The sequence below is a fragment of the Ranitomeya imitator genome, chromosome 2 (genome assembly GCF_032444005.1).
Source record: "Ranitomeya imitator isolate aRanImi1 chromosome 2, aRanImi1.pri, whole genome shotgun sequence".
Lineage (NCBI taxonomy): Eukaryota > Metazoa > Chordata > Amphibia > Anura > Dendrobatidae > Ranitomeya > Ranitomeya imitator.
Window position 1 is genome coordinate 155,410,198 of NC_091283.1, and position 21,902 is coordinate 155,432,099.

The 21,902-nt window shown below is 48.6% G+C and overlaps 1 protein-coding gene across 2 annotated transcripts in view; it reads right to left on the bottom strand.

The window, feature by feature from the left end:
• The window catches only part of FIBCD1 (fibrinogen C domain containing 1), a 109,919-nt gene extending 93,032 nt beyond the window's left edge, over positions 1-16,887 (bottom strand). The window contains exons 1-2 of one of the 2 annotated variants that reach the window (XM_069747532.1): positions 16,830-16,887; positions 11,162-11,239 (exon numbers count right to left, since the gene is read on the bottom strand). In XM_069747532.1, coding sequence (XP_069603633.1) covers positions 11,162-11,233 — 72 coding nt within the window. In that variant the 5' untranslated portion in view covers positions 11,234-11,239; positions 16,830-16,887. Of the gene's footprint in view, positions 1-11,161; positions 11,240-12,226; positions 12,823-16,829 lie in introns of those variants that run through there. The other variant, XM_069747533.1, reaches the window with a different exon arrangement.
• Between the last annotated feature and the right edge of the window lie 5,015 nt (positions 16,888-21,902).

The following is a 21,902-nucleotide window of genomic DNA, read 5'->3' on the forward strand; positions in this document are numbered from 1 at the left end:
CATGTACCATGAGTTGGCACATGAGTTCAAGTAATTTCAGGATGGTTTTTTGAAGGGTTTTTCGCTGACCGCGCAGTTCACTTTTGTATCCTCTGCTATCTAGCTTTAGCGGGCCTCATTTTGCTGAAACTGTTTTCATACTGCGTATGTGCTTTCCTCTCATTTCACCGTCATTATATGTGGGGGGCTGCTATTTCTGTGGGGGATTTCTCTGGAGGCAAGAGAGGTCTGTGTTTCTTCTAATAGGGGAAGTTAGATCTTCGGCTGGAGCGAGACGTCTAGGATCATCGTAGGCACGTTCCCCGGCTACTTTTATTTGTGTGTTAGGTTCAGGGTCGCGGTCAGCTCAGGTTCCATCGCCCTAGAGCTTGTTTGTATCTGTGCTTGTCTTTTAGTGATCCCCTGCCATTGGGATCATGACACTGTGTGCTCAGATCCAGCCAAGTGCAGCCAAACTGATTGGTCGTCGTCTCATACTACAGATGGACAATGACCCAAAACATAAAGCCAAACAACCCAGGAGTTTATTAAAGCAAAGAAGTGGAATATTCTGGAATGGCCAAGTCAGTCACCTGATCTCAACCCAATTGAGCATGCATTTCATTTGTTACAGACTCAACTTCAGACAAAAAGGCCCACAAACAAACAGCAACTGAAAACCACCGCAGGAAAGGCTTGGCAGAGCATCAAAAAGGAGGAAACAGAGCGTCTGGTGATGTCCATGAGTTCAAGACTTCAGGCAGTCATTGCCAACAAAGGGTTTTCAACCAAGTACTAAAAATGAACATTTTATTTAAAATTATTGAATCTGTCCAATTACTTTTGGTCCCTTTAAAAACAGGGTGGCACATGTTAAGGAGCTGAAACTCTTAAACCCTTCATCCAATTCTAATGTGGATACCCTCAAATGAAAGCTGAAAGTCTGAACTTCAACTGCATCTGAATTGTTTTGTTTAACATTCATTGTGGTAATGTCTATAACCAAAATTAGAAAAATGTTGTCTCTGTCCAAATATATATGGACCTAACTGTATCTGTGCGTCATCTCCCCTGTATATAGTATATACCTGTGTGTCATCTCCTCCTGTATTAGACCTCGTTCACACGTTATTTGCTCAGTATTTTTACCTCAGTATTTGTAAGCTAAATTGGCAGCCTGATAAATCCCCAGCCAACAGGAAGCCCTCCCCCTGGCAGTATATATTAGCTCACACATACACATAATAGACAGGTCATGTGACTGACAGCTGCCGTATTTACTATATGGTACATTTGTTACTCTTGTAGTTTGTCTGCTTATTAATCAGATTTTTATTTTTGAAGGAGAATACCTAATAGTTTCGTTTGTCAAGTTGTGTGTGTTGAGTTGCGTGTGGCGACATGCATGTAGCGACTTTTGTGAGATGAGTTTTGTGTGGCAACATGCGTGTAGCAACTTTTTGTGTGTCGAGTTGCATGTGACAGGTTAGTGTAGCAAGTTGTGTGCAGCAAGTTTTGCGCATGGCGAGTTTTGCGCATGGCGAGTTTTATGTGTGGTGCCTTTTGAGTATGTGCAAGTTTTGTGTGAGGCAACTTTTGCATGTGTTGCAACTTATGTGCATGTGGCAATTTTTCCGCGTGTGCAAGTTTTGCGTGTGGCGAGTTTTCCATGAGGTGAGTTTTGCACTTGTGGTGAGTTTTGCGTGAGCATTGCATGTGGCGAGTTTTGCGCGTGGCGAGTTTTGAGCGGCGACTTTTGTGTTTTGACTTTTATGTGGCGAGGTTGGTGTATGTGTGGTGAAATGTGTCCTGAGGGTGGTATATGTGTTCAAGCACGTGGTAGTTTGTGGCGCATTTTGTGTGTGTGTTCATATCCCCATGTGTGGTGAGTATCCCATGTCGGGGCCCCACCTTAGCAACTGTATGGTATATAATCTTTGGCACCATCGCTCTCATTGTTTAAGTCCCCCATTGTTCACATCTGGCAGCTGTCAATTTGCCTCCAACACTTTTCCTTTCACTTTTCCCCATTATGTAGATAGGGGCAAAATTGTTTGGTGAATTGGAAAGCGCGGGGTTAAAATTTCACCTCACAACATAGCCTATGACGCTCTCGGGGTCCAGACGTGTGACTGTGCAAAATTTTGTGGCTGTAGCTGCGACGCTTCCAACACTTTTCCTTTCACTTTTTCCCCATTATGTAGATAGGGGCTAAATAGTTTGGTGAATTGGAAAGCGCGGGGTTAAAATTTCGCCTCACAACATAGCCTATGACGCTCTCGGGGTCCAGACGTGTGACTGTGCAAAATTTTGTGGCTATAGCTGCGACGGTGCAGATGCCAATCCCGGACATACATACATACATACACACACACACACACACACACACACACACACATTCAGCTTTATATATTAGATAGATGGAATACTCCCATAGAATTAGAAACACCAAAAGGATTGGAGTACATAGACCACCACAAAATGACTAAAATATAAGAAATTTTATTGAGTCAATACAATCAATAAAAGCCATACATATTGGCAGAAAGGAGGAAAATAAGTGCAGAGACACACTGGTACAGCAAAGGGGATAAGCAAAAACTCATAAATAACCAGGGGTATAGCAAGACAAAAACTCATAGTAAATCCATATAAACAGCAGGATCCATGGGTGGATCACCCACACCAAAAACATGTACCGTAATTAAATCAGTTAGTCTTGCTCACCCATAATCACTGGCACACTCTCTGCGTCTCCTTGCTGGCCCCTGGGTGAGCAAGACTAACTGATTTAATTACATGTTTTTGGTGTGGGTGATCCACCCATCGATCCTGCTGTTTATATGGATTTACTATGAGTTTTTGTCTTGCTGTACCTCACATATTTAGTAATTTTTATAATAATCATTGTTGTCTGTTATTCACTTGAACCAGTATTATATAGATGCTATTTTTGGTGTCCAATATATATATATATATATATATATATATATACATATATATATATATATATATATATATATATATATATATATATATATATATATATATATATATATATATATATATATTTCTTTTTTCTTTTTTTTGAGTTGTTAAATGGCAACGATCCACCACTATTGATAGCCTCTCCTGGGACTTATCATTGTATCCATATTTAAATATGGGTTAGTACTTGGATCCTTAGTATATCCACCCAGGATCCCTGGAGTATGTGACATTGAGTCTCGCTTCTATGTGTGTCCTCCTAGACTGAGCCTCAGGTAGTGCGCATGCCTGGTCTGTGATTCGGAGTTCCTTCTTGCCGCGTCCCCGTGTCCTTGGAAACGTCGGGTACTCGGCCCCGTACGTCCGGTCACGTGGAGAGGGAGCTGGAACTTCCGGGTCATCCTGACCGCGCATGCACCGGCATTGCCAGGGGCACCAGTGTTAGGTGGACGCTCTGAGTCTATAGTTATCATCCCCTGACGAAGGAAATCATCCGAAACGTGCGTCGGGGTACGCGATCGCATGACCTGGCTACCCTTAAAGGTATAAGACCCACTATTATGTTCTTCCTCTCAGCACATTACACTTTATAGGATTTTGAGCACATGCTGTTGCTCTGTGGGCATATAATACTTCTATTAACATATTAAGCACTATTTCCTTGTCCCTTGTGCACATAGCACTTTTTTGATGGTTTGAGCACATGTTTTGTGGACTGTAGGTCCTTAGCACATTGCACTTTATGTTTACAGATAAAAAGTGGTGGATTGAGGCACATTGTTTAAATATTTAACTGATTTTGTTCTTATTAATTTTTTTTTTGGGGGACTATTTATGTGGGTACTTGGGTGCCATAAATGAATTTTTAAGTCCTGTGGCGCGTACATAAGTATACATTTTTTTAGATGGTTGCCATGAGGAAATTAGAATAAAGATATATTTTTGTGATATAATACCTGCGTGTAGTCTCTCTGGTAATCCATAGGGTGGTTGGTTTTTCTCTTGTATCTATCTATGACATATCTATCATTCTATCTATCTAGCTTGAGAGAGGTCCACACTTCTAGACTGGAACGTCACCACATGGGCTAATAAATAGCACTTAGATTACATAGTACCATAGTAACATAGTTAGTAAGGCCGAAAAAAGACATTTGTCCATCCAGTTCAGCCTATATTCCATCATAATAAATCCCCAGATCTACGTCCTTCTACAGAACCTAATAATTGTATGATACAATATTGTTCTGCTCCAGGAAGACATCCAGGCCTCTCTTGAACCCCTCGACTGAGTTCGCCATCACCACCTCCTCAGGCAAGCAATTCCAGATTCTCACTGCCCTAACAGTAAAGAATCCTCTTCTATGTTGGTGGAAAAACCTTCTCTCTTTCAGACGCAAAGAATGCCCCCTTGTGCCCGTCACCTTCCTTGGTATAAACAGATCCTCAGCGAGATATTTGTATTGACCCCTTATATACTTATACATGGTTATTAGATCGCCCCTCAGTCGTCTTTTTTCTAGACTAAATAATCCTAATTTCGCTAATCTATCTGGGTATTGTAGTTCTCCCATCCCCTTTATTAATTTTGTTGCCCTCCTTTGTACTCTCTCTAGTTCCATTATATCCTTCCTGAGCACCGGTGCCCAAAACTGGACACAGTACTCCATGTGCGGTCTAACTAGGGATTTGTACAGAGGCAGTATAATGCTCTCATCATGTGTATCCAGACCTCTTTTAATGCACCCCATGATCCTGTTTGCCTTGGCAGCTGCTGCCTGGCACTGGCTGCTCCAGGTAAGTTTATCATTAACTAGGATCCCCAAGTCCTTCTCCCTGTCAGATTTACCCAGTGGTTTCCCATTCAGTGTGTAATGGTGACATTGATTCCTTCTTCCCATGTGTATAACCTTACATTTATCATTGTTAAACCTCATCTGCCACCTTTCAGCCCAAGTTTCCAACTTATCCAGATCCATCTGTAGCAGAATACTATCTTCTCTTGTATTAACTGCTTTACATAGTTTTGTATCATCTGCAAATATCGATATTTTACTGTGTAAACCTTCTACCAGATCATTAATGAATATGTTGAAGAGAACAGGTCCCAATACTGATTATATCTTTATGTGGTGTGCTGCCTCATCTATCTATCTATCTATCTATCTATCTATCTATCTATCTATCTATCAGGTTTGAGCAGATTGCTTGCTGTGTGGATAGATTTCTCTGTGGTATTAGGCAGATATCTCCGGGGAGGACTCCCATTCCCCAGGAATCTTTATAAATCCGCCTTTTATTAATAGTGAAGACCTCAAATCCAGACTTGATTGTTCGTAAAAGCTCCAGAACAAAGAAGAACGTGTGATTTAATATGCAAGGCGCCAATTACCATCGAAGACCGCAGAGAGGGTTCTGGGTACTGGCTGGTAATAATGGCAAGAGGCTGACAATCTAAGTAGGGGCAGCATTTCAGAGCGCTGGTGACCGAGAGGAAGACGGAATATTCTGGAAATATCTCAGATAATGAGATTCATGGAGATAAATCCATGTTAGTTTTATCAGATCAGAAACAAAACTGCAAAACCAATTTAGAAAATCTGAGGACATATTTCCCAAATGCCGTCCTGAGTATAAATGAGGCACAAGGGGGCGTTCCAAGTGTCAGCGTCATCATCCATCCTGTACCGAGTTCCAGTGTCATTATCATACTGAGAGTGTCATTATCCCCACACCGAATGTCAGTATCCTGTACCCCGAGTGTCAGCGTCATTATCCTGTACCCCGAGTGTCAGCGTCATTATCCTGTACCCCGAGTGTCAGTGTCATTATCCCGTACCCAGAGTGTCAGGGTCATTATCCTGTACCCCTAGCGTCAGCGTCATTATCCTGTACCCCGAGTGTCAGGGTGATTATCCAGTACCCCAGGTATGGGCGTAATTATCCCGCACCCCGAGTGTCAGAGTTATAATCCTGTACACAGAGTGTTAGCATCATCCCGTACCGAAAAGTAGGTGTCATTCCGTACCCCGAGTGTCGTCGTTATCATTTACCCCAAATGTCAGCATCGTTAACTCATACCCCGAGTGTTATTGTCATTATCCCGTATCACGAGTGTTATTGTCATTATCCCATACCCTGAGTGTCAGAAACATTATCCTGTACCCCGAAAGTCAGCGTCATTATCCTGCGCCCCAAGTGTCAGCGTCATTATCCTTTACCCCAAAAGTCAGCATCATTATCCTGCACCCCGAGTGTCAGCATCATTATCCTTTACCCCGAAAGTCAGCATCATTATCCTGTACCCTGAGTGTGAGCGTCATTATCTTGGACCCCGAGTGATAATGTCATTATCCTGCACCCCAAGTGTCAGTGTCATTATCCTCCCCATATAATGCAGCACCCCCCAATGTCACCTGCAGAACCCACCCCATATAATACAGCACCCCCCGATGTTACCTTCAGAATCCACCCCATATAATGCTGCACCCCCGATATTACCTGCAGCATCCACCCCATATAATACAGAACCCATCCGATGTTATCCTGAGAATCCACCCCATATAATGCAGAACCCACGATGTTACCTGCAGAATCCACCCCATATAATACACCACTGCCCCGATGTTACCTGCAGAATTCACCCCATATAATGCAGCACTCACCGATGTTACCTGCAGAATCCACCCCATATAATGCGGCACCCACCGATGTTACCTTCAGAATCCACCCCATATGATGCAGCATCTGCAATAATACAGCATCCCTTAATGTTACTTGCAGCATCCGCTCCATATAACACAGTGCACATTCATCCCATATAATATTGTGCCCCCCCCCCCCCCCCGATATTACCTGCAGCATGCTCTCCATATAATACACTGTCCACCGATGTTACCTGCAGCATCCGCTCCATATAATACTGTTCCCTCTATGTTACCACTAGCATCCCCCTATTTAATACAGCCCCCTTCGGTGTTACCTGAAGCATTTGCCCCATATATTACAGAGCCCCCCCCCCCCACGATGCTACTTGCAGCATCTGTAATAATATACTGTCCTCCAATATTACCGGCAGAATCCACCCCATATATTACAACGCCCCCAGATGTTAGTGCACATCTGCAGTAATACAGTGTCTCCCAATGTTACCTGCAGAATTTGCTCTATGTAATAAAATGCCCCCCAATGTTACCTGCAGCTTCTGCCCTGCACTGCAGAGCCCAAAAGCCGATGATCAGTCATGAGGCCCAGACAGTTCACATCACTCCTCCGACTTGTCCACACAACCTGCTATCGGAAAAAGGATTGACCTCCGCAGTAGATCAATGCTCGGCTCATCCCCACAGCTCAAACTGCGAAAATCCTCTGCACATTATGCTTCAAAAGGAAAACTCCTATACAGCGAAGCCATAAAAAAGGGATTACAAAAATGCCCAGAGCCCCCTGATCCTAGTATTCAAACTACCTGTACAGATCACCATGGTCCTAGTATGTGCACTCCCTGCACAGAGCTCCGTGGGTCCCAGTACCTGGACTCCCTCCACAGAGCTCCCTGGTCTTAGTACCTGGACTCCCTCCACAGAGCTCCCTGGTATTAGTACCTGGACTCCCTCCACAGAGCTCCCTGGTCTTAGTACCTGGACTCCCTGCACAGAGCTCCCTGGTCTTAGTACCTGGACTCCCTGCACAGAGCTCCCTGGTCTTAGTACCTGGACTCCCTGCACAGAGCTCCCTGGTCTTAGTACCTGGACTCCCTGCACAGAGCTCCCTGGTCTTAGTACCTGGACTTCCTGCACAGAGCTCCCTGGTCTTAGTACCTGGACTCCCTGCACAGAGCTCCCTGGTCTTAGTACCTGGACTCACCGCACAGAGCTCCCTGGTCTTAGTACCTGGACTCCCTGCACAGAGCTCCCTGGTCTTAGTACCTAGACTCCCCGTACAGAGCTCCCTGGTCTTAGTACCTGGACTCCCCGTACAGAGCTCCCTGGTCTTAGTACCTGGTCTCCCCGCACAGAGCTCCCTGGTCTTAGTACCTAGACTCCCCGTACAGAGCTCCCTGGTATTAGTACCTAGACTCCCCGTACAGAGCTCCCTGGTATTAGTACCTGGACTCCCCGCACAGAGCTCCCTGGTCTTAGTACCTCGACTCCCCGCACAGAGCTCCCTGGTCTTAGTACCTAGACTCCCAGCACAGAGCTCCCTGGTCTTAGAACCTGGACTCCCCGCACAGAGCTCCCTGGTCTTAGTACCTAGACTCCCTGCACACAGCTCCCTGGTCTTAGTACCTAGACTCCCTGCACACAGCTCCCTGGTCTTAGTACCTAGACTCCCTGCACAGAGCTCCCTGGTCTTAGTACCTAAACTCCCTGCACAGAGCTCCCTGGTCTTAGTACCTGGACTCCCTGCACAGAGCTCCCTGGTATTAGTACCTAGACTCCCTGCACAGAGCTCCCTGGTCTTAGTACCTACCTGGACTCCCTGCACAGAGCTCCCTGGTCTTAGTACCTGGACTCCCTGCACAGAGCTCCCTGGTCTTAGTACCTGGACTCCCTGCACAGAGCTCCCTGGTCTTAGTACCTGGACTCCCCACACAGAGCTCCCTGGTCTTAGTACCTGGACTCCCCGCACAGAGCTCCCTGGTATTAGTACCTAGACTCCCCGCACAGAGCTCCCTGGTATTAGTACCTAGACTCCCCGCACAGAGCTCCCTGGTATTAGTACCTAGACTCCCCGTACAGAGCTCCCTGGTATTAGTACCTGGACTCCCCGCACAGAGCTCCCTGGTCTTAGTACCTCGACTCCCCGCACAGAGCTCCCTGGTCTTAGTACCTAGACTCCCAGCACAGAGCTCCCTGGTCTTAGAACCTGGACTCCCCGCACAGAGCTCCCTGGTCTTAGTACCTAGACTCCCTGCACACAGCTCCCTGGTCTTAGTACCTAGACTCCCTGCACACAGCTCCCTGGTCTTAGTACCTAGACTCCCTGCACAGAGCTCCCTGGTCTTAGTACCTAAACTCCCTGCACAGAGCTCCCTGGTCTTAGTACCTAGACTCCCTGCACAGAGCTCCCTGGTCTTAGTACCTACCTGGACTCCCTGCACAGAGCTCCCTGGTCTTAGTACCTGGACTCCCTGCACAGAGCTCCCTGGTCTTAGTACCTGGACTCCCTGCACAGAGCTCCCTGGTCTTAGTACCTGGACTCCCCGCACAGAGCTCCCTGGTCTTAGTACCTGGACTCCCCGCACAGAGCTCCCTGGTCTTAGTACCTAGACTCCCTGTACAGAGCTCCCTGGTATTAGTACCTGGACTCCCCGCACAGAGCTCCCTGGTCTTAGTACCTAGACTCCCCGTACAGAGCTCCCTGGTATTAGTACCTGGACTCCCCGCACAGAGCTCCCTGGTCTTAATACCTGCACTCCCCGCACAGAGCTACCTGGTCTTAGTACCTGGACTCCCCGCACAGAGCTCCCTGGTCTTAGTACCTGGACTCCCCGCACAGAGCTCCCTGGTCTTAGTACCTGGACTCCCCGCACAGAGCTCCCTGGTCTTAGTACCTGGACTCCCCGCACAGAGCTCCCTGGTCTTAGTAGCTGGACTCCCCGCACAGAGCTCCCTGGTCTTAGTACCTGGACTCCCCGCACAGAGCTCCCTGGTCTTAGTACCTGGACTCCCCGTACAGAGCTCCCTGGTATTAGTACCTGGACTCCCCGCACAGAGCTCCCTGGTCTTAGTACCTGGACTCCCCGCACAGAGCTCCCTGGTCTTAGTACCTAGACGCCCAGCACAGAGCACCCTGGTCTTAATACCTGCACTCCCTGCACAGAGCTACCTGGTCTTAGTACCTGGACTCACTGTACAGAGCTCCCTGGTCTTAGTACCTGGACTCACTGTACAGAGCTTACTTCATGAGTATTCACAGTATTACAAACATGTCGTCTGTCAGTCATCTAGCGAGACCGTGGGTAACCCTTCACTTACACTGATTTGCAGCTCAGCATATTAAGTACTGATAGAGCAGAGCTGGCGCTGTCATTTCTAAGAGAAGGTAGTGTCGTAGATGTCACCCGCAGTCCTATGTAATATCATAGATAACATAGTAATAACTCTAAAAGTGCAGATAATATAGTAGACGTCACCTGCAGTCCTATGTAACACCACAGATAACACAGTGATAATTCTCTCAGTAAAGACAATGTAGAAGATGTTTTTCTGCAGTCCTATGTAATACCAATTACACAGTGATAAGTCTCTGAGTGAGGATTATGTAGTGGTTGTTACCTGCTGTGCTATGTAACACCATAGATAACACAGTGATAACTCTCTGAGTTTGCACTCATCAGCCCGGAAGCTGCGCTCCAACATGACAACGATCCAAAACACAAGGCCAAGTCAACCTGTCATTGGCTACAGCAGAGCAAAGTGAAGGGTCTGGAGTGGCCATCTCAGTCTCCTGACCTCAATATCATTGAGCCACTCTGGGGAGATCTCAAGCGCGCAGTTCATGCTAGACAGCCCAGGAATTTACAGAAACTGGAGGCTTTTTTGACAAGAAGAGAGGGCAGCTTTACCATCTGAGAAAATAAAGAACCTCATCCACAACAGCCACAAAAGACTTCAAACTGTCATTGATGTTAGAGGGGGCAATACACGGTATTAAGAAATGGGGTATGTGACCTTTGATCAGGGTCATTTGGATGTTTTGGGTTGTCATTATGATTTAAAAGGAGGAAACACAGTAGTTGGACAATAAATGGCTTCACCCAACCACTAACCATGAGTGGAGAATAAATTTTGGTGTTATCATTCATATTCACTGAAAAAAGGCCAAGAAAGCAAAAACTTTTTACCACAACTGTATGTGTCCCCTGCAGTCCTATGTAACTCCACAGATGACACAGTGATAACTCGAGTACAGATAATGTAGTAGATGTCACCTGTAGTCCTATGTAACGCCAAAGATAACAGTGATAACTCGAGTACAGATAATGTAGTAGATATCACCTGCAGTCCTATGTAATACCACAGATAACAGTGATAACTCGAGTACAGATAATGTAGATGTCACCTGTAGTCCTATGTAACACCACAGATAACATATCATGAGTAATCGCTGCATTAACTTCTGCTTTGCTACATTTTTGTATAGTGAAACTAAGCTTGTAGTCAGAGGACGCACATTAGAATGCTCTTACCTGGGACTTCTCCTGCACCGCGTCCTCCATTTGCGAGGTTCCCCCGATATTTTTCCACCGGTCACTTCCCATGGTCAGCTATTAGAATGTAAATAGCTGCTGTTAACGATTACACAACTACACCCATCATCTGCTCTTAAAACCAAGGCAATATACACAATATTATGAAATTCAGGACCTGGGACAGCGGCAGAGCCACAGCTCTGCTACATACAAATCAATGAGTGACAGTCCCACAGATGTAATAGAGCTCTGAATGTCAGATGCACTGTAATTCTTATAGTCTAGAAGCCTCATCTCACAGAACAGCCACCCAACGGGGACACAGGGGAGCTGAGGGTGCTGCACACACACGAGAGGAAAAAGCATCAGCTCTGCTACATCTGCAGCCAGGTCTTCCCCACACTTCAGTCTCTGGGTAGCACGTTATCACTTCTCTGGCACTTGATATCTCGCAATCAATAGAAATGAGTGAAGCAGCAGCAGACAGCAGGCACCACCAGTGATCACACTGCGCCCGCACCAACTGAATACATATATATATATATATATATATATATATATATATATATATGGTGTGTATCACCCCATCACTACATGCAGATATCCAACCTGCTATATATGTATATACTCCAGCGGCACGCGATCTATAATAATGCGCCAGAGATATACATCTAGTGATGGAGTATAAGAATGAGGATACCATGAAAAATACGGAATGACGAGACACAGAAGGAATGAAGGAGACACATGATAGACTGATAGATAGATAGATGATAAATAGATAGATAGATATGTGATAGATACAGTAGATAGATAATAGATAGATGATAGATAGATATGTGATAGATAGATAGATAGATAGATAGATAGATAGATAGATAGATAGATAGATAGATAGATAGATAGATAGATATGTGATAGATAAATAGATAGATAGATAGATAGATAGATATGTGATAGATACAGTAGATAGATAATAGATAGATAGATGATAGATAGATAGATAGATAGATAGATAGATAGATAGATAGATAGATAGATAGATATCGGATGGATACATACAGTACATGTGAGGTAGATCAGATTCAGACGTTGTAGATAATTTCACCCGGATTTCTCACGTTCCACCATACAAGCCTCTACAGTCACTGCTGTACCCCTGATTCCTTCTCCAAGATGATTCTTCTGTCGATGTCCCTCTCACTGATCCCCATCACCGTTGTTTTGGTCAACCCTTAATGATCCCACTGTCACCCTACTCTTGATCCCCCGACACCTTTTCCCTGATCCCTCTGTTACACATCTCAGTAAACCCTGTTTCTCTTCTCAGTTCCCTTCTCATCCTTTTCACTGATCCCGTCATCCTTTTTTAAACACCATGACCTCTCTCCCCCATGACAGTCAACCTTCTCCCGATACACCTGTCATAACTCTCCCTGATCTCCATCATCCCTCTCTTAATTTCTGTCGTCCTTCTGCCTAATCGCCGTCACCAATTTCCACAATCCACCTGTAACCCCTCTTGATCTCAGTCAACCATCCTTTGATCTTCGTCACCCCTCTATTAATCCTGACAATTCTTAATTGATCCCCCTGTCACCCCTCTTCTGATCTCCTTCCCCCACCATCCTGATCCCCATCACCCCTCCTCCCGATCTACATGTCACCCCTCTATTGATCCCTCTTTAGAGTTCCCTGTCACTACTCTCATTGAACACCAGTCAACTATCTATTGATCCCCCTTTCAACCCTCAATTGATTCATTTCTCACCAATCTCCTGATCCCCAGTCACTCGTCTCTTGATCACCTTTTCATTCCTCTCCTGTTCCCTGTCACCCCTCTTTTTGCTCACTTGCTCCCTCACTTGGTCACCGTCAACCCTCTCCTCATTCCCCTGTCCACTCTCCTGATCCTCGTCCCCTTTTCCTGATCCCCCTATCACCATTCTATTAATCCCCCAACAATCCTGTATTATTCATCCTATTGCCCCTCTCATGTTCCCCTGTCACCCTTCTCCTGTTCTCCCTGTCATCCTTCTTTCCTGATCCCCTTCTCATCCCTCTCTTGGTACCCCTGTCACCCCTCTCGTTTCCTTTTATCCCTCTCTTCTGATCCCTGTCACCACTCTCCCCTGATCTATCTGTGACACTTCTGTTGGCCCCGTTGGTCCCTCTTTTGATTCCCTGTCACCCCTCTCCTGGTCCTGTGACACCTCTCTTCTTTGCCCTGTCACCCCTCTCCTCTCTCTCTTGGTCCCCCTGTCCCTTCTCTTGTTCCATCTGTCACACCTCTCCTGATCCCTCTGGACCCTTTCTTGGCCCCCCTGTCATCCCTCTCTTGGTCCCCCTGTCTCCCTTCTCTCCTGATCTCCATGTCCTCTCTCTTGGTACCACTGTCACCCTCTCTCGATCTCCTTGTCACCTCTCCTGATCCCTTAGTCATCCCTCTCTTGGTCCCCTTGTCACTTCTTCTGATCCCCTTTTCACCCTTCTCTTGGTTCACCTGTCACCCTTTTTTTGGTTCCCCTATACCCTCTATTGGTCCACATCACCCCTATTTTGGTTACCCTGCAACAACTCTCTCCTGATTCTGTCACCCCTCTCTTGGTCCCACTGATCCCCCTGTCCCATCCCTTCATCCCCTTCTCACCCCTCTCCTGATCCCCCTGTCACCCCTCTGTTAGTCCCCGTCACCCCTCTCTTGGTACCCCTGTCAAACCTCTCTTGGTCACTCTCACCCCTCTCTCCTAATACCATCTCCTCTCTATGTCCCCTTGTCACCCCTCTGTCCTGATCCCGTCACTTCTCTTGGTCCCCCATCACCCCTCTCCTTATCCACCCGTCACCCCTCTTTTAGTCCCCGTTACCCCTCACCCCTCTTTTAGTCCCCGTTACCCCTCTTTCCCGATTCCACTATCACCCTACTCTCCTGGACCCCTCTCTTGGTCCCCCTGTCACCCCTCTCTTGGTCTCCCTGTCACCCTTTCTTGGTCCCTTCGTCACCCCTCTCCTGATTCCCCTGTTACCGCTCTCTTGGTCCCCGTTACCCCTCTTTCCCGATTCCTCTGTTCCTTCTGTGGTACCCCTATCACCCCTCTCTCCTGGACCCCACTATTAGTCTCCCTGTCATCCTTTCTTGGTACCTTTCACACCCCTCTCCTGATTCCCCTGTCACCCCTCTCTTGGTCCCTGTTACCCCTCTTTCCCGATTCCCCTGTTCCTTCTTTGGTACCCCTATCATTCCTCTCTCCTGGACCCTTCTTTTGGTCCCTTTGCCACCCCTCTCTTTGGTCCCCCTGTCACCCCTCTCTGGGTCCCCTGTCATCCCTCCTTGGGTCCCCTTACCATCCCTCTCTAGGTCCCCCTGCCATCCCTCCTTGGGTCCCTTTACCATCCCTCTCTTGGTCCCCCTGTCACCGCTCTCTGGGTCCCATGTCACCCCTCTCTAGGTCCTCTGTCACCCCTCTTTGGGTTCCCATGTCACACCCCTTTGGGTCCCCCTGTCAGCCCTCTCTGGGTCTCCCTGTAAGCCCTCTCAGGGTCCAACTATCACCCCTCTCTTGTTCTTCCTGTCACCCCTCTCTGGGCCCCCGTCACCCCCTCTGGGCCCCCGTCACCCTTCTCTGGGTCCCCCTGTCACCCCTCCCTGGGTCCCTTGTCACCCCTCCTTTGGTCCCTTGTCACCCCTCTCTTGGTCCCCCTGTCACCCCTCTTTGGGTCCCCCGTCATTCATTCTGGGCCCCCGTCATCCTCCCTTGGTCCCCTGTCACCCCTCTATGGGTCCCCCTGTCACCCCTCCCTCAGTCCTGTCTCCGCTCTCTGGGCCCCACTGTCACCCCTCTCTGGGTCCCCCTGTCACCCCTCCCTGGGTCCCTTGTCATCCCTCCTTTGGTCCCTTGTCACCCCTCTCTTGGTCCCCCTGTCACCCCTCTTTGGGTCCCCCGTCATCCATTCTGGGCCCCCGTCATCCCTCCCTTGGTCCCCTGTCACCCCTCTATGGTTCCCCCTGTCACCCCTCCCTCAGTCCTGTCTCCGCTCTCTGGGCCCCCCTGTCACCCCTCCCTTGGTCCCTTGTCATCCCTCTATTGGTCCCCGTCACCCCTCTTTGGGTCCCCGTCACCCCATTCTGAGCCCCTGTCACCCGTCCCTTGGTCTCCTGTCACCCCTCTCTGGGTCCCCCTGTCACCCCTCTCTGGGTCCTCCTGTCACCCCTTTCTGGATCCCCCTTTCACCCCTCTCTGGGTCCCCCTGTCACCCCTTTCTGGGTCCCCCTGTCACCCCTCCCTGGGCCACCTGTCACCCCTCTCTGGATCCCCTGTCACCCCTTTCTGGGTCCCCTGTCACCCCCCCCCCCCCCCTGGGCTCCCTGTCACCCCTCTCTGGGTCCCCTGTCACTCCTCTCTGGGTCCCCGTCACACCTCCTTTGGTCCCCCGTCCCCCCTCTCTGGGCCCCCCGTCACCCCTCCCTTGGTCCCCCGTCACCCCTCTCTGGACCCCCCGTCACCCCTCCCTTGGTCCAGTGTCACTCCTCTTTGGGTCCCCGTCACCCCTCCCTTGGTCCCCAGTCACCCGTCACTCCTCTCTGGGCCCCCCGTCACCCCTCCCTTGGTCCCCCGTCACCCCTCTCTGGGCCCCCCTGTCACCCGTCTCTGGGTCTCCCGTCACCCCTCTCTGGGCCCCCGTCACTCCTCTCTGGGCGCCCAGTCACCCCTCCCTTGGTCCCTCGTCACCCGTCTCTGGGTCCCCCGTCACCCCTCTCTGGGTCCCCCGTCACCCGTCTCTGGGTCCCCCGTCACCCCTCCCTTGGTCCCCCGTCACCCCTCTCTGGACCCCCCGTCACCCCTCCCTTGGTCCAGTGTCACTCCTCTTTGGGTCCCCGTCACCCCTCCCTTGGTCCCCCGTCACCCCTCTCTGGGCCCCCCGTCACCCCTCTCTGGGTCCCCCTCACCCCTCCCTTGGTCCCCCGTCACCCCTCTCTGGGCCCCCCTGTCACCCGTCTCTGGGTCCCCCGTCACCCCTCTCTGGGCGCCCAGTCACCCCTCCCTTGGTCCCCCGTCACCCGTCTCTGGGTTCCCCGTCACCCGTCTCTGGGTCCCCCGTCACCCGTCTCTTGGTCCCCCTGTCACCCCTCTCTTGATCCCCCTGTCACCCCTCTCTTGGGTCCCCTGTCACCCCTCTCTTGGGTCCCCTGTCACCCCTCCCTTAGTCCAATGTCACCCGTCTCTGGGTCCCCTGTCACCCGTCTCTGGGTCCCCTGCCACCCGTCTCTGGGTCCCCTGTCACCCCTCCCTTGGTCTTCCTGTCACCCCTCCCTTGGTCCCCCTGTCACCCCTCCCTTGGTCCCCCGTCACCCCTCTCTGGGTCCCCCTTGGTACGGCTGAACTTTACAGTAATCCCTGCAGCCTCAGCGCTTTATTCTGCAATCTGCTTGTCTGTGGAATTTTATGAGCAGGAACAAGCACAGGAACAATCCCGAGAGCCCGGCGATCCGGGGAGCTGGGGGTGCAGGAGGACACCGGGGGATCCCGGGGATCCAGAGAGCGGGGGCTCCCGCCGGCTCCGCAGCCCCCACAGATCCTGTTCCCGGAGGACACGATGCCCAGTCCGCGGCTGCACGGAGCCCGGTCCCGGCCGGATGCGGCACAGTGCGGGGAGCAGGACTCACCTCAGCGCGTCCAGCACACGGGAGATGCGTCCTCCATCAGCGCAGCCTCCTCTGTCCCGGCAGCCCCGGCTCCGCTCACACGGGCGGCTCACACCGGCTGGGGGCAGTACTGAGCGCTCTGCCAATGACAGCGACACCGGAGCCGGCTGTGCCATTAACCCCTCACCAGCTGAAGTAAGTACTGAGACGTATGCTACCCGCAGTCCTAGGTCAGGAATGCATTGTGCGTTACCAGCAATTATGTGCAAGTAACAGAGTAATACCATCGATAGTACCCGCAGTCCTAGGTCAGGAATGTACTATAGCTTACCAGCAGGCCCATGCAAGCAATGTAGAGTAATGTAATTTGTTGCACCCTCAGTCCTGTCCTACGTAAGTAGTGTAACATACGTCACCAACAGTCCTATGTAAGTAACGTAGTATAATGTAATGTTACCAGCAGTCCTATGCAAGTAATGCAGAGTAATGTAATCTATAGTACCAACAGTCCCATGTAAACACTCCTATGTAAGTAATGTAAGACCTGCTATCTGCAGTCCTGTGTAAGCAATGTACTGTAATGTACGATACTACACATAACACAGTGATAACTCAGATAATGTAGTAGATGTCCCCGCAGTCCTATGTAACCACAGATGTGTACAGATAATGTAGATGTCACATGCAGTCCTATGTAACACCACATATAACACAGTGATAACTCTGAGTACAGATAATGTAGTATATGTCACCTTCAGTCCTATGTAACACCACAGATAACAGAATGATTATTCAGAGTCAGACAATATAGTAGATGTCACCTGCAGTCCTATGTAACCACTGATAATACAGATGTGTACAGATAATTCTGAGTGCAGATAGTGTAGTGGATGTCACCTGCAGTCCTATGTAACACCACAGATAACACATTGATAATTCTGAGTGCAGATAATGTATTAGATGTCACCTGCAGTCCTATGTAACACCACGGATAACACAGTGATAACTGAGTACAGATAATACAGCAGATGTTACCTGCAGTCCTATGTAACACCATAGATAACACTGTGATAACTCTCTGAGTGCAGATAATGTAGTAGATGCCATCTGCAGTCCTATGTAACACCACGGATAACACAGTGACAATTCTCGGAGTGCAGATAACGTAGTTAATGTCACCTGCAGTCCTATGTAACACCACAGATAACATAGTGAGAATTCTGAGTGCAGATAATGTAGTAGATGTCACCTGCAGTCCTATGTAACACCACAGATAACACAGTGATAACTGAATACAGATAATATAGCAGATGTTACCTGCAGTCCTATGTAACACCACAGATAACAGAATGATAATTCCCTGAGTCAGATAGTATAGCAGATGTCATCTGCAGTCCTATGTAACCACAGATAACACAGATGTGTACAGATAATGTAGATGTCACATGCAGTCCTATGTAACACCACAGATAACACTGTGATAACTCTCTGAGTGCAGATGATGTAGTAGATGTCACATGCAGTCCTATGTAACAGATAACACATTGATAACTGTCTGAGTACAGATAATGTTGTACATGTCACCTGCAGTCCTATGTAACACCACAGATAACAGAATGATAATTCCCTGAGTCAGATAGTATAGTAGATGTCACCTGCAGTCCTATGCAACCGCAGATAACACAGATGTGTACAGATAATGTAGCTGTCACCTGCAGTGCTATGTAACACCACATATAACAGTGATAACTCTCTGAGTACAGATAATGTAGCTGTCACCTGCAGTCCTATGTAACACCACATATAACAGTGATAACTCTCTGAGTACAGATAATGTAGCTGTCACCTGCAGTCCTATGTAACACCACATATAACAGTGATAACTCTCTGAGTACAGATAATGTAGATGTAACCTGCAGTAACAGTGATTACTGAGTACAGATAATGTAGTAAATGTTACCTGCAGTCCTATGTAACACCACAGATAAAACAGTGATAACTCTCTGAGTACAGATAATGTAGTAGATGACCCCTGCAGTCCTATGTAACACCACAGATAAGTGATAACTCTCTATATACAGATACTGTAGTATATGTCATCTGCAGTCCTATGTAACACCACAGATAACAGTGATAACTGAGTACAGATAATGTAGTAGATATCACCTGCAGTCCTATGTAACACCACAGATAACACAGTGATAACTCTCTAAGAAGAGATAATGTAGTGGATGTTACCTGCAGTCCTATGTAACACACGAGTACAGATCATGTAGCAGGGCTCTCCTGCAGTCCCATGTAACGGTTTGGCATTCTGCTCCTCTCGTGTCTTGCTTGTGGTGCTCCCATTAGGGTGCAGTGCCCCTGTTACGCCATGCTGTGCCCGCACTGTGTAGTGGAGAGGGCGCGGTGCTCGTCTGGTGTAAACCAGGCACATACTTGTTTTCTCATTTGTGAGGAGAAGCTGCAGTTTCCTGAAGTGTGAGTTGCACCCGGCTGAGGAGGTGCCGCCATGAGCAGCAGCACAGAGGCCTAAGAAATAAGGGGCTACTACCACCCCCAGAACTGGTGGAATTGTACGTTATGATGAGCGATCAGACTGCAAGGGGCCCATATACTGCTCTTGTACAGGGGCCGCTCCTGGTGCCCGTCATGAAGGCCGGACGTGTCCTGACCCAGGGGCTCGCAGGCCTGTCTCACTCACTATCCTCCTGAGTCCTCACCTCTCTGTGTTGGTTACCACTCGGAAACCAATCAGAGCTCAGCTTTCATTTCATAAACTGCTGTCGTAAAATGAAAGCTTGGTGCTGATTGGTGAGACAGAAAGTGAGGGCTGAGTCAGATAGTGTGTGAGACAGGCCTGTGAACTCCGGAGGTCAGGGATGATGGCCGTATTTCCACCTCACTTTATAAATTGAATCAATGAACAGATTGGTTAGATGTGTTGGGCAGCTATGTCTATTTTTCCTGACCTCCCCATAGGTTCCGGGAGTCATATTGATGACTTACCCAGCGTTTAGTGCTCAGGTAGCATGGTGGTGCAGTGGTTAGCACTGCTGGGGTCCAATGCTGGTGTCCTGGGATCAACTCTGACTGAGGACAATGAGATTCCTCCTCTCAGGCGTACTTTAGAAATTGTAGTCAGTGATTGTAATGGTACCTGCTCTAGTTTTTTCTGACCTTCCCATAAATGCTGAGAGTCCTATTGATGATCTGGCCAGATATAAACGCTCAGGCAGCACAGTGGCTCAGTGGCTACCTCCATTGCCGTCCTACGTCTGGGTCCTTAATTAAACTCTGACTGAGGTCAATGGGATTTCTCCTCTCAGACGCATCTTAGAAAATGAAAGCCCTCAAATTAAACCAGCTCTTCCTTTTCAAGACCTGTCGGTGGGTACTGATAGGCATATTGATTCATCAGGTAATGCTCAGTGGTTAGCTGCCTTACCTTTCAGTGCTTGGGTCCTTAGTTCTACTCTGAGGTCGGAGTAATTCCTCCTCACAGATCTACTTTAGAAATTGCAAATGGACCTGCTTTACCTTGTCCCGATCTTCCCATAGGTGCTGGTAGTAATATCAATGACTTTGCCAAAGGTTATCTTCTGAGCAGCACAGTGGCGCAATGGAAAACACTGGTGCTTTGCAGCATGGGAGTCCAGGGTTCAAATCCTGCCATGGATGACATCTGCAAGGAGTCTGCATGTTCTCCCTGTGCTCAGGTGGGCTCACCCATGCTCCAAAGACATACAGGTGGGGGCCAACGATTGAATTGCTGTGCTAAATGATGGTGTTACCTGTATCAAGGAGGTAAATAGCTGCTATCCCGTGTTTCTGAGGGTTGGAAGAACATTTGGACTTAGGGAAATGAGAGGGATAAAAGCCTGCAAAAATTTTTTGCTAAGTCCAAAAAGGACTTTTCCCAGTTCAGTTGCATCTGAGCTGAATATATAACAAGTCAATTTCTTGCTACTTGTATCACGACATTTATCCAATAAGGACTGACACTACTCAGGAAACTTGCCCAATGAAGCGGACAGGCAAGCAGCCATCCCGAACACCATCATTAGCCACAGCACTTCCATCACTGGCCCCCACCTGTATGCAGGGCCGGACTGGGACAAAAATTCAGCCCTGGCATTTGAAGTTACACAGGCCCACTTGTCACATGGTGACTGTATAATATCTTTGTACACTTGTAGGTTACAAGAAGTGAGGGGAGTGTAACACGACTAAATACCATATAATTACAGCTGTATCCAGCATTAGAGCTCGGTCCTATTTATTGCTTTTAGTTGCAGTACCAAGAAAAGCCACTACTTTACCTACATAACTGGATCTCGTAGATAATGAAGGGATTGAGATGACCAAAGGCTATGGAACCTCATTCTGATGCTCCATAAACTTTGCCTTCAGCCACTTTTGGTTCCGCTGCGCAGCACGAGACCCGGTGACTCTGAAGGGCGGTGACATCAGTATCTCAGTAACGTCACCGCTCTTCAGATATTCCGGGTCTTGTGCTGAGCTCGGCGACTGTGAAGAGACGTATTGTTACTACCGTCACCGCTCTTCAGAGTCGCTGGATCTCACCAGGTCTGGGCTAGTACTGGGGGTGTCTGATAGACACCTCTCCATTACTTACACCAGGGATTGATAGCAGCTGATGCAGCGCCCCAGAGACATGGTCGTTGTAGTATAGCGCTCTGCCACTAAGGGGAGCAGCGGTCGTCTGATGGCACTAAGGAGTTCTCCTGACCAGGTATCACTAGAACACATTACACTTCACACTCCAGCCACTAGGGGGAGAAAAAGGCTTTATTTATTGGGCCACTCCTCACACTGGTAAAACTAGGGGCTGGGGAGGAAGTTAGTCAGAAGCTGACTGGGTTGGAACCAGGCAACATCCCGTGGCAGGGGGTGTTGCAGGGAGAAGGCACAGGGGGGTCCCTGTCAGGCGTGGGAACCTGGCAGGTGCCTAGCGAACAGAACGTAACGGAACCGCACCTGCACACCCTGCGGCGGTATCCTAAGAAAGAGACACGAAGGGAAGGATATTGTGGAAACGTGTAAACGAGATCAGCACAAAGGAGAGCCAGT